The sequence below is a fragment of the Balaenoptera acutorostrata genome, chromosome 6 (genome assembly GCF_949987535.1).
Source record: "Balaenoptera acutorostrata chromosome 6, mBalAcu1.1, whole genome shotgun sequence".
Taxonomy (NCBI): domain Eukaryota; kingdom Metazoa; phylum Chordata; class Mammalia; order Artiodactyla; family Balaenopteridae; genus Balaenoptera; species Balaenoptera acutorostrata.
In genome coordinates this window covers 117,910,824-117,925,804 of record NC_080069.1, presented here as the reverse complement: position 1 = coordinate 117,925,804, position 14,981 = coordinate 117,910,824, and the positions used below count along the sequence as shown (strand labels likewise).

At 57.2% G+C, this 14,981-nt stretch overlaps 1 protein-coding gene and 1 long non-coding RNA gene across 4 annotated transcripts; one reads left to right on the top strand and one right to left on the bottom strand.

Annotated features, from left to right (window-relative positions):
- The first annotated feature begins 151 nt into the window (after positions 1-151).
- On the top strand, positions 152-12,038 carry LOC103001907 (uncharacterized). 3 transcript variants are annotated; one of them, XR_009008622.1, is made up of 5 exons: positions 152-309; positions 794-942; positions 10,217-10,386; positions 10,637-10,829; positions 10,931-12,038. It is a non-coding gene; the product is annotated as an uncharacterized LOC103001907 (long non-coding RNA). The 3 variants fall into 3 exon arrangements; XR_009008624.1 differs by having other exon boundaries at positions 794-970; XR_009008623.1 differs by lacking the exon at positions 10,637-10,829 and having other exon boundaries at positions 794-970.
- Positions 3,426-7,332, bottom strand: LCN2 (lipocalin 2). The gene is made up of 7 exons (XM_007194608.2): positions 7,138-7,332; positions 6,464-6,600; positions 5,147-5,226; positions 4,828-4,947; positions 4,489-4,590; positions 3,714-3,743; positions 3,426-3,608 (listed from the first exon to the last, which is right to left on the bottom strand). Exons 1-6 carry the CDS (start codon positions 7,273-7,275, stop codon positions 3,721-3,723), a joined length of 600 nt encoding a protein of 199 aa, XP_007194670.1. The 5' UTR covers positions 7,276-7,332; the 3' UTR covers positions 3,426-3,608; positions 3,714-3,720.
- Positions 12,039-14,981: the final 2,943 nt, after the last annotated feature.

Genomic DNA, 14,981 nt, shown 5'->3' with positions numbered 1-14,981 from the left:
CCCCAAGGCGGAGCCCGGCGGCCAGAGCTCCGCCCCGCCCCGCCGCCAGAACCCCGCCCCCGCCCCCTCCGCAAGACTCCGCCCCCACACTCGAGCCCCGCCCACACCCTGCCTCACAGTCGAGCTCCGCCCACTTCCGCCGGTCCCCGGGCCCGCCCCTCTCCCGGCGGCCGGGTTGGACCACCAAGGGATACCCCATGAGAATCTTAGGCGGCGGGGGCTCGGCCCTCAGGTCGAGCAACCCGGCCCAAGGGCAGGGCAGTCTGGGACCCCCCCACTCTGCCCCATCGTGCTGCTGGGGACCTGCGGGTAAGCTAGCCGGCGCCTCTGCATGGGCGAAATCTGAGACGAGTTGTTTCTAAGCCCCCCAATGTGTAGGGAAGATATCCGTTCACAGCCTACTTGAGAGTCACCGTCAGCAGAGTGCAGCTTGTGGCTGTCAGTCAAGGAAGGCTTCGGGATAGTCGGCCCAGCTGCCATCATACCCCACCCTTTTTACCAGCTGGGAAAGGGGGCCCTGCCCAAAGTTACCTAGCCGGAAAGTGTCGCTCCTGAGCTGGAACCAGAGGTGTGATCTTGGCCAGGGATACAGCTGAGTGAGGCCCATATCCACGGGAGAGGGGCTCACTTACTGGGACTCCTGTAGCTCTAGCTGCTAGGAGACCACATGGCTGCTGCAGCCTGGTGCTGGTCTCACACTGGTAGTTCCTGAGAGCAGGCCATCCCTGGGTGGCGGTCAGACGGAGCTATGTTCCCCGATGATGACAATGGGAAGGGATCCTCTCTGTCCCAGGAGCTGCCTTACCATTTCACTGAGGAACGTGAGCCACCACTGACATCTGGATAACGGCAGCCCCGCCTTCTCCTTGAAGCAGGTTGAGTGGAGGCGAGGCCCACGCTGAACCAGTGCAGGAAGAATTGCAGTGAAAACCCCTCACCCAGGTCAGCTGACCCTCCTTGACTATAATCGGTGGGTACCCTTCGTCCCATCCCCCCAGCTGCCCTCCTCCAGCCAGGCATCCACTTACTTCCCACCACCTGGGGCTACCACAATATTTCTATTATTTCTTCCCACTATCTGGAACTGGACACATTGGCCAAATAAAGTTGAAATTTTCTGCCCAAAAAAAAAGGTACTAGGCCCATGGATGGAACAAGTGGCAGACAGCACCTGGGCCATTCCTGGAGAGGGATGAGTCTTTGGCTTCGGGAGGGTGATGGGAGTGCGCCTCGGGGTAGCCGGGGGCTCTGATGGGTGGACACGTGCATCAGGCATCCCCATGCACGCTGCACGCATGAGCGCTCGCCTCCAACTGCTATGTCTGTGTGGTGTGTATCTGTACGTGCCTCGGCATGTTTCTGAGAACCTGTATGTCTCTCTGAGGGTCTGTTGCCCGTCCCTGTGTGCCTGGGAGTCTTTGTGTTTCTCCCCTTGTCTGTGGGGTCCTGTGATCTCAGGTGTGATTTCATAACTGGGAGAAAACATGTGCCTGTGCTTTTCTTTGGGTGTCCTATGCTTGTAGGGATAAACGTGTTTGGATTGTGTCAGCATGTCCACATATGTGACCTGTGTTTCTGCCATGTCTCTGCGCACTTGTGTGCTACACAGACACAGGTGTTTCTGCTTTCATCAGAGGACACAGGGCTCTTCTGTCTTAGTTAGTGAAATGCCAGGGTCTCAGGGAGGGCCTCTCACTGATCAGCCAAAGGCGGGTGCCCAGCCCTCCTTCTTTCTCAGCCCTGCTCACACCTCTGCCAAGTGTTGACCCCGCTCAGCTCCTCTCTTTACCAAGGAGACAACGCAGCCCCAGAGAGTACCCCCTCCCCGACCCCGCGGTGCCTGTCCCATTGTGGGGACCAGGCAGGGGAGTCACTTAGCTTGTCCTGTTGAAAGCCAGACTCCACGGAGAACTGGGCAGGGTCTGCAGGACGCTGCACAGCCCCTAGCAGGACCCCACCATAGCATTCAAGGAGTGGCCTTTCTCCTGGGCCTGAGCATGTGCCCGGGGCCTGGGGCTAGTGGTGTGGGCAGAGGGAGGCAGGCGGGAGGAGAGGAGAGGAGAGCCCGGCCAAAGCCTCATCCTCCAAGTGGCTGAGTGAGGGTGGGAGGATGGAGAGCTGGGTGGCACAGGTGGTGAGGCCCCTACCTGCCTGGCCCCTTCTCTACTCCCAGGAGCCAAAGCAAACCTGGACTCTGCCCACCCCACTCCTGTGGTCAAGGTCCACATAGCAGCCCACAGGACAAAACAGCCACTACCCCAGCCAGCCCTGATGGGGGGAGGGGGTGTGCTTTGGTGCTACCCTGCCTCTGGCGTCCCTGTTCACCTCTCACTCCTCATCTCACGAGCCCTGCCATCACTCCCTCTGCAAGCCCAGTGTGGAAGGCTGAATAACAGTCCCCAAAGAGATCTGGGTCCTAGTCCTTGGAACCAGTGAATGGTACCTTATTTGGGAAAGGGGCCTTTGCAGACATGATTACGTTGAGACTTTGAGATAGAGAGATTATCCAGGATTATCACAGCTCCAATATCTCCCCTTCCCCCAGCCAAAGGTGAACGGGTAGGTGTGCAAGTTTGTGGGTGGAGAAGCCTGGGTTTCTTCAGAACCCCACCCTCTCTGACCTCTGACCTTGCAATGGAAGAAGAGGCCAGGGAAGGGGTTCCTGTGTGTGGTGCAGACAGGGAGGGGCTCCAGCTGCGGCCTGTGGGTGAACAAGGGCTTGTTGGGCCCAGCCAAGCGGCGGGTACAGGTCTGGAGCCCTCGAGTCTCCTGGAATCTGAACTCCTGGCAGCGTATTCCCCTCCCTGCCACCCCCGGCTCTGGCCCTGGTGGTCTGGAGGTCATCGTAGAGGCGAGGCGTGGGTGAGGACGAGATGCTGAATGGGGTCAGCGTGGACGCTGCCACCCACCAGTGGGAGCAAGAGAGTGAGCCCTGGGCCGACAGGGGGCTGGGCGGGGCGGTTGACATAGGGGCAGGGGACCACCCCTGGCGACCCTCAAGCTGGGCATGCCTCTGCCCCACCCACTGTGCACCCCTCCTGCCCTGGCTGCTGTCTTCCAGCATCCACAGGAGTCCTGGTGAGTTGGGGGTGACAGCACCTCAGCCCTCGCAGCCCCCTCCAGCTCCCCGGCCCTGGCTGGGCCTCTGCTGCGGCCCCTACTGCAGGTGATGGAGTGTGGGAATGAGGTGCGGCCCCCTCAGTGTTCCTGTTGGACCAGGCATCCCTCGAAGGCAGGGACAGGCCGGGGGGTGGGGTGGGGGTGGGTGGAGAGCTAGGAAGTGTCCAGCCAAAGCTGGCCATGGGTTCTGTGGCCGCCATCACTTGCTGAGGACCACAGGGGTGTCCAGGAGTGATGCTAATGTGAGCCCACCCTTTGCCTGTCCTCCTCCCAGGCGGCCCAGGGGTCAAGGAGCACAGATTGGGGACCGGGGCATGTGTTTATTTAGCAGGCAAGGTGGGGCTCCGGAGAGCAGCTGGTGGGCAGTGCCATGAGAAGGGTCTCTGGACTCTCTCCTGTCACTGGTGTCTGGGCTGGTGGGGACAGCTGGGCACCAAGCCGGGCAAAGGCTGACAGGAGGGCGATGGGAGCAGAGAGACAGGAGGCACCTGAGAGGGAGACGGGGAAGTAGAGACAACAGCAGTCCTGGGCGGGGAGGGCAAAGGCAGGCCTGCACCCTGGCTCCCATCAGCCCCCTCCCCAGCCATACTCACTGCACCCTCACTGGTCATCGATGCACTGGTCTGTGGGGGAGAGAGTCTGTCAGAATGGGCAGGTGTGTGTGTGTATGACCCCTGCCCACTGGGACCCCTGCACTGCCCCTGGGCACCCCAAGCCCCAGCCTGGCCCAGCAAAGGCATATCTGGGGGTTCCCTTCAGGACTGGGGGGCTGGGGCAGGGGATTGGGAGAAGGTCCTGAGGACGAGCAGACCTGAGGGACTCCCGTTCTCCAGAGGAGGCAGGTGAGGCCCAGCCACACATCTGCTCGGGCACCCAGGCCTCCTGCCTGTTTACCTGCTGACCCTGGCAGCCCTTCAGCTTTGGAGAGCCAGTGGCTCTCAGAGTGGCCTAGCTGGATCCCCCTGCCCAGTCCAGGCCACCTGAAGACAGGGGCACTTTTCAAGTCAGTGGTGAGCAGGCCTCAAGGCGAGGGGGAAAGTGGCCCCGGACAAGGGGTGTGAGGAGGAAGTGGTCTAGGATGGTAGGGCCTGGGGTGTAGGGGAAGTGGCCTGGGGCAGGGAAACTGGGGAAATTTGGACCCGGGCCTGAAATTCTCATCTGTCAGGGAGGAACACTTGGGGCCCAGATCCCTGGGTGCCCCACGGACCCTTGGGTGGGGCAGGATCTTCCTGAACCCAAAGTGGCTCCCAGGGGCTCCAGTGACTGGAGTAGAGGACCGAGCCCCTCCTCACCCCCTTCCCCTGGCGGGGCAGCATCAGGCCTGGATAGTCCCACATCCCCCTTTTCCTCTCCCCAGCTGGCCATTACCGATTGGGACAGGGAAGAGGATGTACTCATCGGTGAGGCCCAGGGATTTGGCGAAGTGGATGAAGTTCTCCTTTAGTTGAGGGGTCAGCTCCTTGGTTCTCCCTGTGGCCAGATGGCCAGTGAGTGGCCGGCAAGTACTCCATAAATATCGTTGAATGCGTGAACAAGGCCTCTGATCCCTTCCTCATGGAGGGTCTGCAGAAGGACCTCCCTCCCTGGCCGCCCACAGGGACTGGGAACTGACACTGGAGAGGATCTGGGGGGGTTGGGGGGGCCTCTCCCCTCTCCCCCGACAGTGTGACCAGGCGCCGGGTCCCCGAGGTGGTGGGGAAGACCCACCGTAAAGGGTGGTCTTGAAGTACTCCTGGTTCTTGTAAACCTTCTTGAAGTACACTATGGCAAACTGGTTGTAGTCGGTAGTCGCCACTCGCACGGTATAGCTCTGCACCCCGGGGAAGCCTGTGGGGAGGACGGCGAGGGGTCAGCCTGCCCAGGCTGGGAGGAGGGAGCCGTTCCTTTCTCCCCGGCCCATCTGCAGGGGCTTCTCCCACAGAACAGCATCTGTGTGGAGGGGCAGGGAGGTCTGCACCCCTTCCTGGAGGACCCTGTCCCCCCCCCCGGAAGCCCAACCCCAGGGCCCACCTCATTCAGGACTCACCCTTAATATTGCCCAGGGTGAACTGGCCGGGCTGGGAACTTGGGACAAAAGTTCTGATCCAGTGGTCACAGCGCTCATCCCTGTGGGAGGGAGAGATGGATGAGTGAGACCGGAGGGGACACAGGCTTGGACTCCTTGGGCTGGATGAGGTGGGGGCCAGGGCTGTAGCTGGAGGGGGTGGGATTCTGATGCCCCTGGCCTGGCCCAGCCCAAGACAGTCCAACCCCACCACAGCAGGCGGTCCCTACCCCACCCAGCTGAGATGGGCCTGGGTCTTCCCCTCTGAGCCTACCCCTGTCTGTCCCTGCCTGGTCTGCCCTGGGACATCTGACCCTGCTCAGACCCTCCCTCCAGCACCCACTGTCCTTTCCTCTTCAGGGCTGTCTCCCCTCGGTGGCCTTCCCTACACACTGTCCCCCTACCCCCAACCCCAGGCATTTAGCCCCTGCTCCTATCTACCCTCTGCTGCTTCCCTGTCTGTAGCCTCTCCTGGGGGATTCACCCTCCAAGCTTCCAGTCTGCTCCCTGCCAAGGACTCCGCTAGCTCCTGGGCCAACCCTGACCTGAGTCCCACCCTGTCTCCTGGTATTCCAGAGCTGATCTCCCCAAACCCATCCTTCTTCTGCTTCTTGCCCCAGAGATGCTCCAGCCTCAATCCCCCTGGGTGCCAGAGCCAGAAACTCACAGGGGCTGGGCGATCCTTGGCACTCTACCATTTCTCTCTCCACCACCCCCAGAGGGACCCTGTTCAGACCTACTCCTCACCAGATCGCTTCTGTGCTGGTGCCTGAGGCCCCTGGCAGTGTGAGGGCTGCCCCCCTGCCAAGCCACTCATCAGCTGCTGCTCAGGGCAGCTGTACGATGGCTGCTTCCTGAAGGAGTGTTTCTCGCTGACTCAAGAGTCACCAGCCCCTGCCGTGGACGCCTCATGACTCCTTCTGAGGCAGGGTGGCTCGTTCAAGGCCCAGTTCCAGAGGCTACCTCCCTGTAAGCCCTTGATGAAACCCTGGGGGGCGGGGTTCCAGGCTGGAGGCAGGGACCCTCCTCCCCATCCAGGACACCCCTGCTCTCTCTGTCTTGTTTTCTGATGACTGTGTCCATCCCCAGCACTCTCTGTGTGTCTGCTCTGAAGTGACCAATAAATGCTGATGTAATGAAGGAAGAAATGAACAAGTATCTGAATCCAGTGCTGAGCAGAGGGATAATGGCTGTCTGTCACCTTCGGTCAGCCCTTGACTGTGACATCAGTCTGCTGCTAGACCCTCAAGCAGCCCCTCAGGTCCCCCCCACTTTCCCCAAGGAGGTGGCAGCTCTCACCTGAGCAGGGTGGAGGTGACATTGTAGCTGCGATCTTCTTTCAGCTCGTAGGTGGTGGCGTACATCTTAAACTGGCCTTGTTCTTCCTTCTTAAGTGCATTCCCTGCCAAGCCTACGATGTACCACTTCCCCTGGAACTACAGGGGGCTGTAATAGGCAGAGCCCACAAACGACCCTAGGGCCCCCCGGTCCCCACTGCTCTGTCCCTGCAGGCCCTGAACCAGGAGCCCCTGTAACTAAGCAGCAGAGCCTGGGACTGGGCATTCAGTTCCTGCACTGATGAAGCCAGTGGGAGCTGGAGGCAGCCAGGCCAGGAGGGAGCCCTGAGGATGGCAGGGAGGGGGCGACCCTGGGCAGGGTGGCCAGCTGGCCTCCCTGTGCCTCAGTTTCCTCCTCATGCAGAGGGACTGAAGATGTTCCCACCACGCATGGACTACAGCAATTATGGGAGAGAGACTGGACCTGGGAAGGTCTGCCCAGGTGATCCTCTTGCCAGCAAGGTCGGGGTCGGTGTGGGACAATGGAGCGTGGCTTCCATCGGGGGACCCAGGGCAGGCTAAGCTGAAGCCTGGGCGTCCTGCCTTTACATGTTTGCTAGGACCCTTCACCTCTCTTCCCCTCTGCTCGCACTCTTCCCTGGGCACCCCCTGCAGCTCTCCCTCCAGGGCCCTTACCTGGTCAGCCTGGAAGTTGGGCTGCAGCGGGACCCTGAACAGAGGTGGGGCCGGGATCAGGTTGGGGGTGGAATCCTGGGCTTGGGTGTGCAGGGCCCCCAGCAGGCTGAGGCCCAGCCACAGGAGACCTAGGGGCATGGTTTCAGGGCTGAGGAGGCTGGCGCTCCCTACAGCAGCTGAAGGAGGAGGTGAGTGCGGAGGCTGCCTAGGCAACCCTATTTATGGTCCACCTGACTCATGGCCTATCCCAGGGCGGAGTGATTCATATTTTGCCAAATCCAGGAAGGGTGAGGCAATTGCCAGCACTCCTGCTGAAACACCTGGCAAAGTTTCTGCCCCTTTCCCCGCTGGTCAGGATTGTGCAAGACCGGGGCAGAATGCCCCTGGCAGAAGACCAGAGGGGACATTGCCCAGAACTCTGCACGCACAAGGACTCCCTCCACTCTCTCTATGCCCCTTCCCTTCATTCTGGTTGGCTCTGTATATGGTTGGTGGTCCCCGATCAGGACAAGCTGTCATCTCTGACTTTCAGGAGCCCCTGCTCAGCCCCAGCCCAGGGTGGGTATGTGTGGTGAGACCCCCTTCCCACATCCGAGGAACACAGACAATTGCTCACCCCGGCAGCCTATGTGCTGTGGCCTGGTTCTCAGAAGGGACAGGGAAGGGTGGGGCAGCTGAGAGTGAACATTTCTGACCAGGAAGAACAGAGTGTGGTGTGTGCCCTGAGCTCTCGGAGCCCAGATCCTGGCCCTCCCAGGGGCCGCACACCAGGCCAGAGGCTGAAGGAAGAGCTACTTCCTTGAGTCGGCCCCTCCCCTGTTCCATGCCTCGGACCTTAGCCAACCCCTAAAGGACTTGGTCCCTGCTGTGGGCCCAGGGGATGAGACCCCAAGCTGGGCACTAGAGCCCCACGCGTGGACACTTGGCAAAGCAGAGAGCAGGTGTTGCGGTCCCAGCGCCATGCTGGTGGGGGGCAGCGCGGGGCATGCATCTGTGCCGGGTGAGGGGCGCTGGGGGCTGGGGCCTGAAGGTGGGCTATCCACCCAGCTGCTCTGGACACCAAGTGCTTTGGGGCACAGGGAATGCGGGGACTTGGCCTTGTCTTTGAGAGGTCCTTGAGGCCATCTGCTGTCTCTGGCCACAGCCTTGGAGCCCAGTGCCCTGGGCCTGGGACCCCAGAAGTGTCCCTGCCATGGCTGATCCCAGCTTTGTACTTGGAGGGATGCAGTTTCCTCACTGGGAGCCTGGCCGTCCTTGGGAGGCAATGGTGGGTCCCAGGACCTGGGCAGTGTCTCCCAGATAGCTTACCACGAGGGCCAAGGCTGTCTGGATGCCTGATCTGCAGCTGAACGGAGGATCCGCTGGCCTCGCATGAGACTGACAGGGACCTCACTGGCTCTGCCTGCCTGCTGCTTGGGAATCAGCTTCCCCAGCCTAGGCTCTGGGGTGCCAAGCCCTGAGGGTAGGGGCTTTGGAGGGGTCCTGAGCTGGTGGGTAGGACACATCCTACTGAGGCAGAGAGGCCCCCAGAGGACCCCTGCCCTCTCAGGCCCTGCCCTGCCGGCCTGTCCGGGTGATGAAAGCACAGGAAGTAGAGATGAGCAAAGCCTCTTCGGGGATGTTGCCACCAAAGGCTGTGCCCTCTGCAGGTGCCCGTGGCCACCGCCACCCCACCCCTTTCATCCCTGCTCGCAGCCCCAGGGCCTCTACCCCTGCTATTCTCTTTGACCTTAAAAGGTACCCTCGAGTCTGTGGTGACTCCTAGACGTCGGGGAAACTCATGGATGGAGGCTCAAAGAATTTTAAGTAAGAGAGGGACAGTACCCTGGATCACCAAGGAGCCACTGCAGGGAATATTCTAGATTCTAAAAGTCAGGGTTGGGACTTCCCTGGTGGCACAGTGGTTAAGAATCCGCCTACCAAGGCAGGGGACACGGGTTCAAGCCCTGGTCCGGGAAGATCCCACATGCCGCGGAGCAACTAAGCCCGTGCGCCACAACTACTGAGCCTGCACTCTAGAGCCCGTGAGCCACAACTACTGAGCCCACGTACCACAACTACTGAAGCCGACGCGTCTAGATCCCGTGCTCCGCAACAAGAGAAGCCACTGCAATGAGAAACCTGCGCACGGCAACAAAGAGTAGCCCCTGCTCGCTGCAACTAGAGAAAGCCTGTGCACAGCAATGAAGACCCAATGCAGCCAAAAAAAAAAAAAAAAAAAGTCAGAGTTACTCTGAAAAACAAAAAGGAATGGGTCCTAAGAAAAACACTAACTGAATGAGATAGAAGGAGGAGTGGCCTGTTCTCTTCCGTGTTTTAAGATTTCCCATTGATGTTGATGAGCAATAAATATGAAGACCTGTTCACATTTTTGCTCACATTGAGCGATCTCAAAAAAAAAAAAAAGTCAGGGTGAGGGAATTCCCTGGCGGTCCAGTGGTTAAGACTTGGCACTTTCACTGCTGTGGGCCCAGGTTCGATTCCTGGTCCAGGAAGTAAGATCCTGCAAGCCGCTCAGTGTGGCCAAAAATAATATAAAATAAAATAAAATAATAAAATAAAAATAAAATAAAATAAATAGTAAGATAAAATAAAAATAAAATAAAGTCAGGGTGGCCAGTGCTCCCCTGGTATGAACTGGGGAGGGGCGTTTGGGCCGGGTCTGCAGCATGTGAAAACCAGGGCCAGGTGCAGGAGGGGAGATGGCCCAGCTGCCCAGCTCAGGGGCCCCTGTTGGAGCCCTGATGCCTCCGGGTGCTTGCAAATCTCTGTCCACCCCCCCCACACAATCCGTCAGTCTCCCCGTCTGTAAAGAGCGCTGCGGGCAGATCCTGCGAGGCCATGCAGCTGGTGCACACACAGGGGGGTCTCTACAGGAAGTCACCTCTGAGTTTCTTATTACACCCACGCAGGGCCCATTCTCTCTGTGCTGGCTCCAGGCCTGTCTCAGACCCACTGGCCTTGTCTATCTCTCTGTCCTTATCTCCGTGTGGTCTTGGCCTCAGCTGACACACCTGGTGACAGCCATCTCATCACCCCTTCCTCACCTGGCTGCCTTCTGCCTTCTCTCCTGGCCCAGCCCTGGAGATTGGCCTGGTCCAGGAGCCGAGAGAGGAGTGAAGGGGACGAGGCCCGTCCAGGGATTTGAGTCTCAGCAGTGTGCCGTGTCTCAGCCATACCTCGTGGGGGTCCAAGGATGGTCCTGGCCTTGGCTGGAGCAGAGGTCAGGCCAATCCCAGCCAACAAGAGGTGGGTTTGGGGCTGTGTGGAGCTGGGTGGCAGGGGATCAGCCGAGGGTGCTTGCTGCTGTCTGCCTTAGGAAGGGAAGGGTCCTGCAGGGTGGACTGGGGATAAAGGTGAAAAGCTCTGCCCACCCTCTTCAGAGTCCAGCTGGGCTTCAGGGAAGGGTCAGCTCAACACGCACACCCACCTCGCACAAGCTGCAGAACTAGGTACTAGGAGGGTTGGGTGAGGACCGTGGTGTAGACCTCCTGTTTAGACTTGGGCCGACTCCAAGGACAGGACCCTGGAGGCCTCCTCGTTCCTTGCCCAGCCCCCTCCCACTGGGCCTGGGCCCCCGGCCAAGGAAGGCACTCGCAGGCTCACACTGCCCAGAGCTGGGAGCAGTTCCTGGACTCCAGGGCTTCAGAAAGTTCTGCGCTGCACTCGTGGCACCATGTGGGGCATCCCAGGTACTTGTTTGACTCCCCTTGGCCCCTCTCTTTGTTTCCACTGTGGCCCCTGGGCTGGTCTTACAGGCCACCCCTGCCGGCTTTCCCCACTGTCTCTCTAGGAGCTGCAGACGTCCTGAGTGAGGCCACAACAAGCCACAGGCTGCAACAAGCCACACGGGAGTCTTGGGGCCAGGCCCCTCTTCGGAGAAACCAGGGCTGGACCTTCCAAGTCCTGCTCTGGGTCTCTTCAGCAACGGCAGGAACTTAAAAACCATCCACACGTGGCTCTCTGTGGCAAGAAGCCAGGAGAACTGTGGCTTCTCTGAACCTGTTCTGGCAGGTGCTCTCCCCCTCCACAGGCCCCAGAGGAGAAGCTCCCCAGGGACTGCAGTGGCCTGACCTCCCATGGAAGGGCCCAGGCCTCATTCCTGGTCTAATCCAATCAGGAAGGCAGTCAAATGCTCTCTGACAGTTCTTGCATCTCAGGAATCCACTCTAACCCCCTGGACTTGTTTCTGGAAGCTTGGGAGCAGTGTTCAGCCCAGCCTGGGATGTTTGGGGCAAAAGCACCCCTCTCTCCCCTGCTTGAAGGGCTGAGCAGGAGGTCCCCGGGGCAGGGGCGACTAGGCTCCTGGGAGCCAGGGCGACACCTGGGAGCAGCCTACAGGCAAGATGCCCCCAGGAGGCCAGTTGCGGCGACAGCAACTCTTGGAGTCCACAGATAGGCCCTCCTTGGCCACTGTGGGTCCAAACACCCAGAAGAAGGAAGGACTGTTCAATGCGAGGTGCCTGCTCCTCCAGAGATTTGGTTTGAGTCTCAAGTTTCCAGAAGCAGCTTTCCAACCCCCATCGCTCAGCTGTCAGCCAGGGGTCACTCGAGGATCTCCTGGTTCCTTCCCTTTCCACCTACCAGAAAGCCTACCTGTGGCAAAGCTTAGAAAGGCAGCCGCGGACTTCCCTGGTGGCACAGTAGTTAAGAATCCTCCTGCCAATGCAGGGGACATGGGTTCGAGCCCTGGTCCGGGAAGATCCCACGTGCCGCGGAGCAACTAAGCCCCTGCGCCACAGCTACTGAGCCCGCGTGTCACAACTGCTGCAGCCCGCGTGCCTAGAGCCTGTGCTCCACAACAAGAGAAGCCATCGTGATGAGAAGCCCGCGCACCGCAACGAAGAGTAGCCCCCACTCGCTGCAACTAGAGAAAGCCCGCTCACAGCCACGTGACCCAACACGGCCAAAAATAAATAAATAAATAAGTTAATAAATAAATAATAAAAACAAAACAAAACAAAATTTTCTGTTGTTTATAAGCCATGTAGTTTATGGTATTCTGTTACAACAGCCCAAGGGGACTGATTCAGCCACCTGCCCACACTGCTGGGTCTCCCAGCCGTGGGCCACCTCTTCCCCACATCAGAGGTCTCCTGCCTAGACACACCCTGGGCCTTCTCTCCAGAGCATGCTTTCCTAACAGTGAATTTCATAGTTTTAGTATCTTCTTCAGTCTAGACAGGCTGAGAATTTCCCAAATCATCATATTTCTGTAACAAATGACCATTGAGAGTTCCCTGGTGGCCTAGAGGTTAGGATTCTGGGCTTTCACTGCTGCAGCCTGGGTTCAATCCCTCGTCGGGGAACTGAGATCCCACAAGCCATGCAGCACAGCCAAAAAACAAACAAACAAACAAACGACCATTTGTTGGCTTAAAATAACACATTCCATAGGCCAGAAGTTCAAAATCAGAAATTCACTGTGCCGAGATCAAGGTGTGGGCAGGCCGCATGCCCTCTGGAGCCTCCAAGGGACCATTCCTTGCCTCTTCCAGCTTCTGGTGGCCCTGCCACTCCAGTCTCTGCTTATCTTCACAATGCCTTCTCCTTTGTGCATAATCTCCCTCTGCCTCATCTTTTTATTTATTTACTTATTTGGCTGCGTTGGGTCTTGGTTGCTGTGCCCAGGCTTTCTCTAGTTGTGGTGAGCGGGGGCTACTCTTCACTGCAGCGTGCAGGCTTCTCGTTGCAGTGGCTTCTCTTGTTGCGGAGCATGGACTCTAGGCACTTGGGCTTCAGTAGTTGTGGCACGCAGGCTCAGTAGTTGTGGTGCATGGGCTTAGTGCTCCTCGGCATGTGGGATCTTCCCGGACCAGGGCTCGAAACTGTGTCCCCTGCACTGGCAGGCAGATTCTTAACCACTGCGCCACCAGGGAAGTCCTTTGTTTTTTTTTAATTTAAAAAACACTTTATTGCTAAAATATATACATATATATATAGATAGATAGATACTAACCATCATCTGACTCTTCAGGAGGTCACAAACTTTTTGCTGGTGGAGGGTTTGAAATATTTTTGAAAATTACCAAAACGTGACAGAGACATGAAGTAAGCAAATGCTATTGGAAAATGCCTACAGACTTGCTTGATGCAGAGTTGCCAAAAGCCTTCAATTTGTAAAAAAAAAAAAAAAAAGCACTATGCCTGTTATTACTTTTTAAGTGAGGCCTTCCCTCCGGCAGCCTATTTAAATTGCAGCCACACCTGCTCCCCACACAGCAAGCACTCTATCCCCTTTTCTTCGCAGCCGTTTTACTTGTTTACCGTCTGTCTTTGCGCAGAAGAAGGTAAACTCCAAGAGGGTGGGGATTTTTGTCTATATGGTTTTTAGCCGCTCTATCCACAGCCCTGTAACAGTGCCTGGCATAGTGCTGGCACTCAAAAATGGCTGTTGAATGAGTAGAGATATATACACCTGGGACCCTCTGGATGCTGCAGCCCTCAACATGGTGCTGCCTCCCAGTCATATTCTGTATTTTAAAAGCCTTGAACCTGCAATGGATGTTGCAGCCACTCTCTATAGGAGGACTTTTGGGAGACTCTAGTCCTGTGCTACCTGGGCCATGACATCCTATAACGTAATGATCCTTTACTTACATTAAAAATAAACAATTATGGGAATTCCTTGGTGGTCCAGTGGTTAAGACACCACGCTTCCACTGCAGGGGGCACAGGTTCGATCCCCAGTTGGGGATCTAAGATCCTACAGGCCACGCAGCACAGCCCAAAAAAAAGGGAAAAGAAAAAAAGAAAAAAAACAGTTACGAGGGACTTCCCTGGTGGCGCAGTGGTTAGGAATCCGCCTGCCAATGCAGGGGACGTGGGTTCGTGCCCCGGTCAGGGAAGATCCCACATGCCGCGGAGCGACTAAGCCCATGTGCCACAACTACTGAGCCTGCGCGTCTGGAGCCTGTGCTCCGCAACAAGAGAGGCCGCGACAGTGAGAGGCCCGCGCACCGCGATGAAGAGTGGCCCCCGCTCGCCGCAACTGGAGAAAGCCCTTGCACAGAAACGAAGACCCAACACAGCCAAAAATAAATAAATAAATAAATAAATTTATAAAAAAAAAAAAAAAAAAAAAAAAAAACAGTTACGAAAGAATTGGCGATGGTAGCATCCCTGAGTGCCTATTATACGCCAGATTCTGTGTTACACACAGCACAGTGCTAGTAAGAAGCTCATACAGAATTATAACTAGAAATAATTATTACAGTTCACATACAACTATAGTAATCAAATCTATTCAGGGCAAAATCATGGAAGATCCACTTGAATGCTTCATTTCCTTGCGTGGAAAATGAGCAGCTCATGAGGTCAGTTGTGATTCATTTCTACTGTTAAACGCCTAAATCTCCCTTCTAGAGGTGGAGCTGGTCAGATTTGCTCTTTAGTTCAAAGTCACTCCCAGCCACAAAGTCCTTTGCTAAAAGGAATGGCAGCTGCCTACGCTCGCCAGAATAGACACCTGGTAAACAGTTACCCCTTCGATTTCTAAATTGATGTTGTACAGCGTCCTCTGCAAGCAGAGGTCCCCCAGGTGGATGTGCTTGCCCTCTTCCTCCTCCGGATGTTCGCCACCATCCAGGAGGAGGTGGCCCTTCTGCTCTGATGCTCAGGGCACTGCAGCTGCTTCCCCTTCTCTTTCTTGCCCCTGGCAGTCCTCTTGTCTTTTTTCATTTTGGGGGTCAACTTGGGTGAGTTCTGGATACTGGAGTGGGAGGAGTCCCAGGCCAAGATGGCATTTTTCATCTCTATTATGATGTGAGGGGCTGGCTGGTTCATTTGTTCTTTCTTTATTTCTTTCCTTCTTCCTTCCTTCTTTCTTCTTTTTCTTTCTTTCT

Bases quoted from the DNA above. Each gene is read 5' to 3' on its own strand.
- LCN2 (XM_007194608.2), bottom strand. From the start codon at position 7,275: ATGCCCCTAGGTCTCCTGTGGCTGGGCCTCAGCCTGCTGGGGGCCCTG. The intron at 5,227-6,463 runs GTGAGAGCTGCC...TCCCTCCCACAG, and splicing joins GTCACCTCCACCCTGCTCAG to GGATGAGCGCTGTGACCACT. The intron at 4,591-4,827 runs GTGGGTCTTCCC...ATCTGGCCACAG, and splicing joins CTTCAAGACCACCCTTTACG to GGAGAACCAAGGAGCTGACC.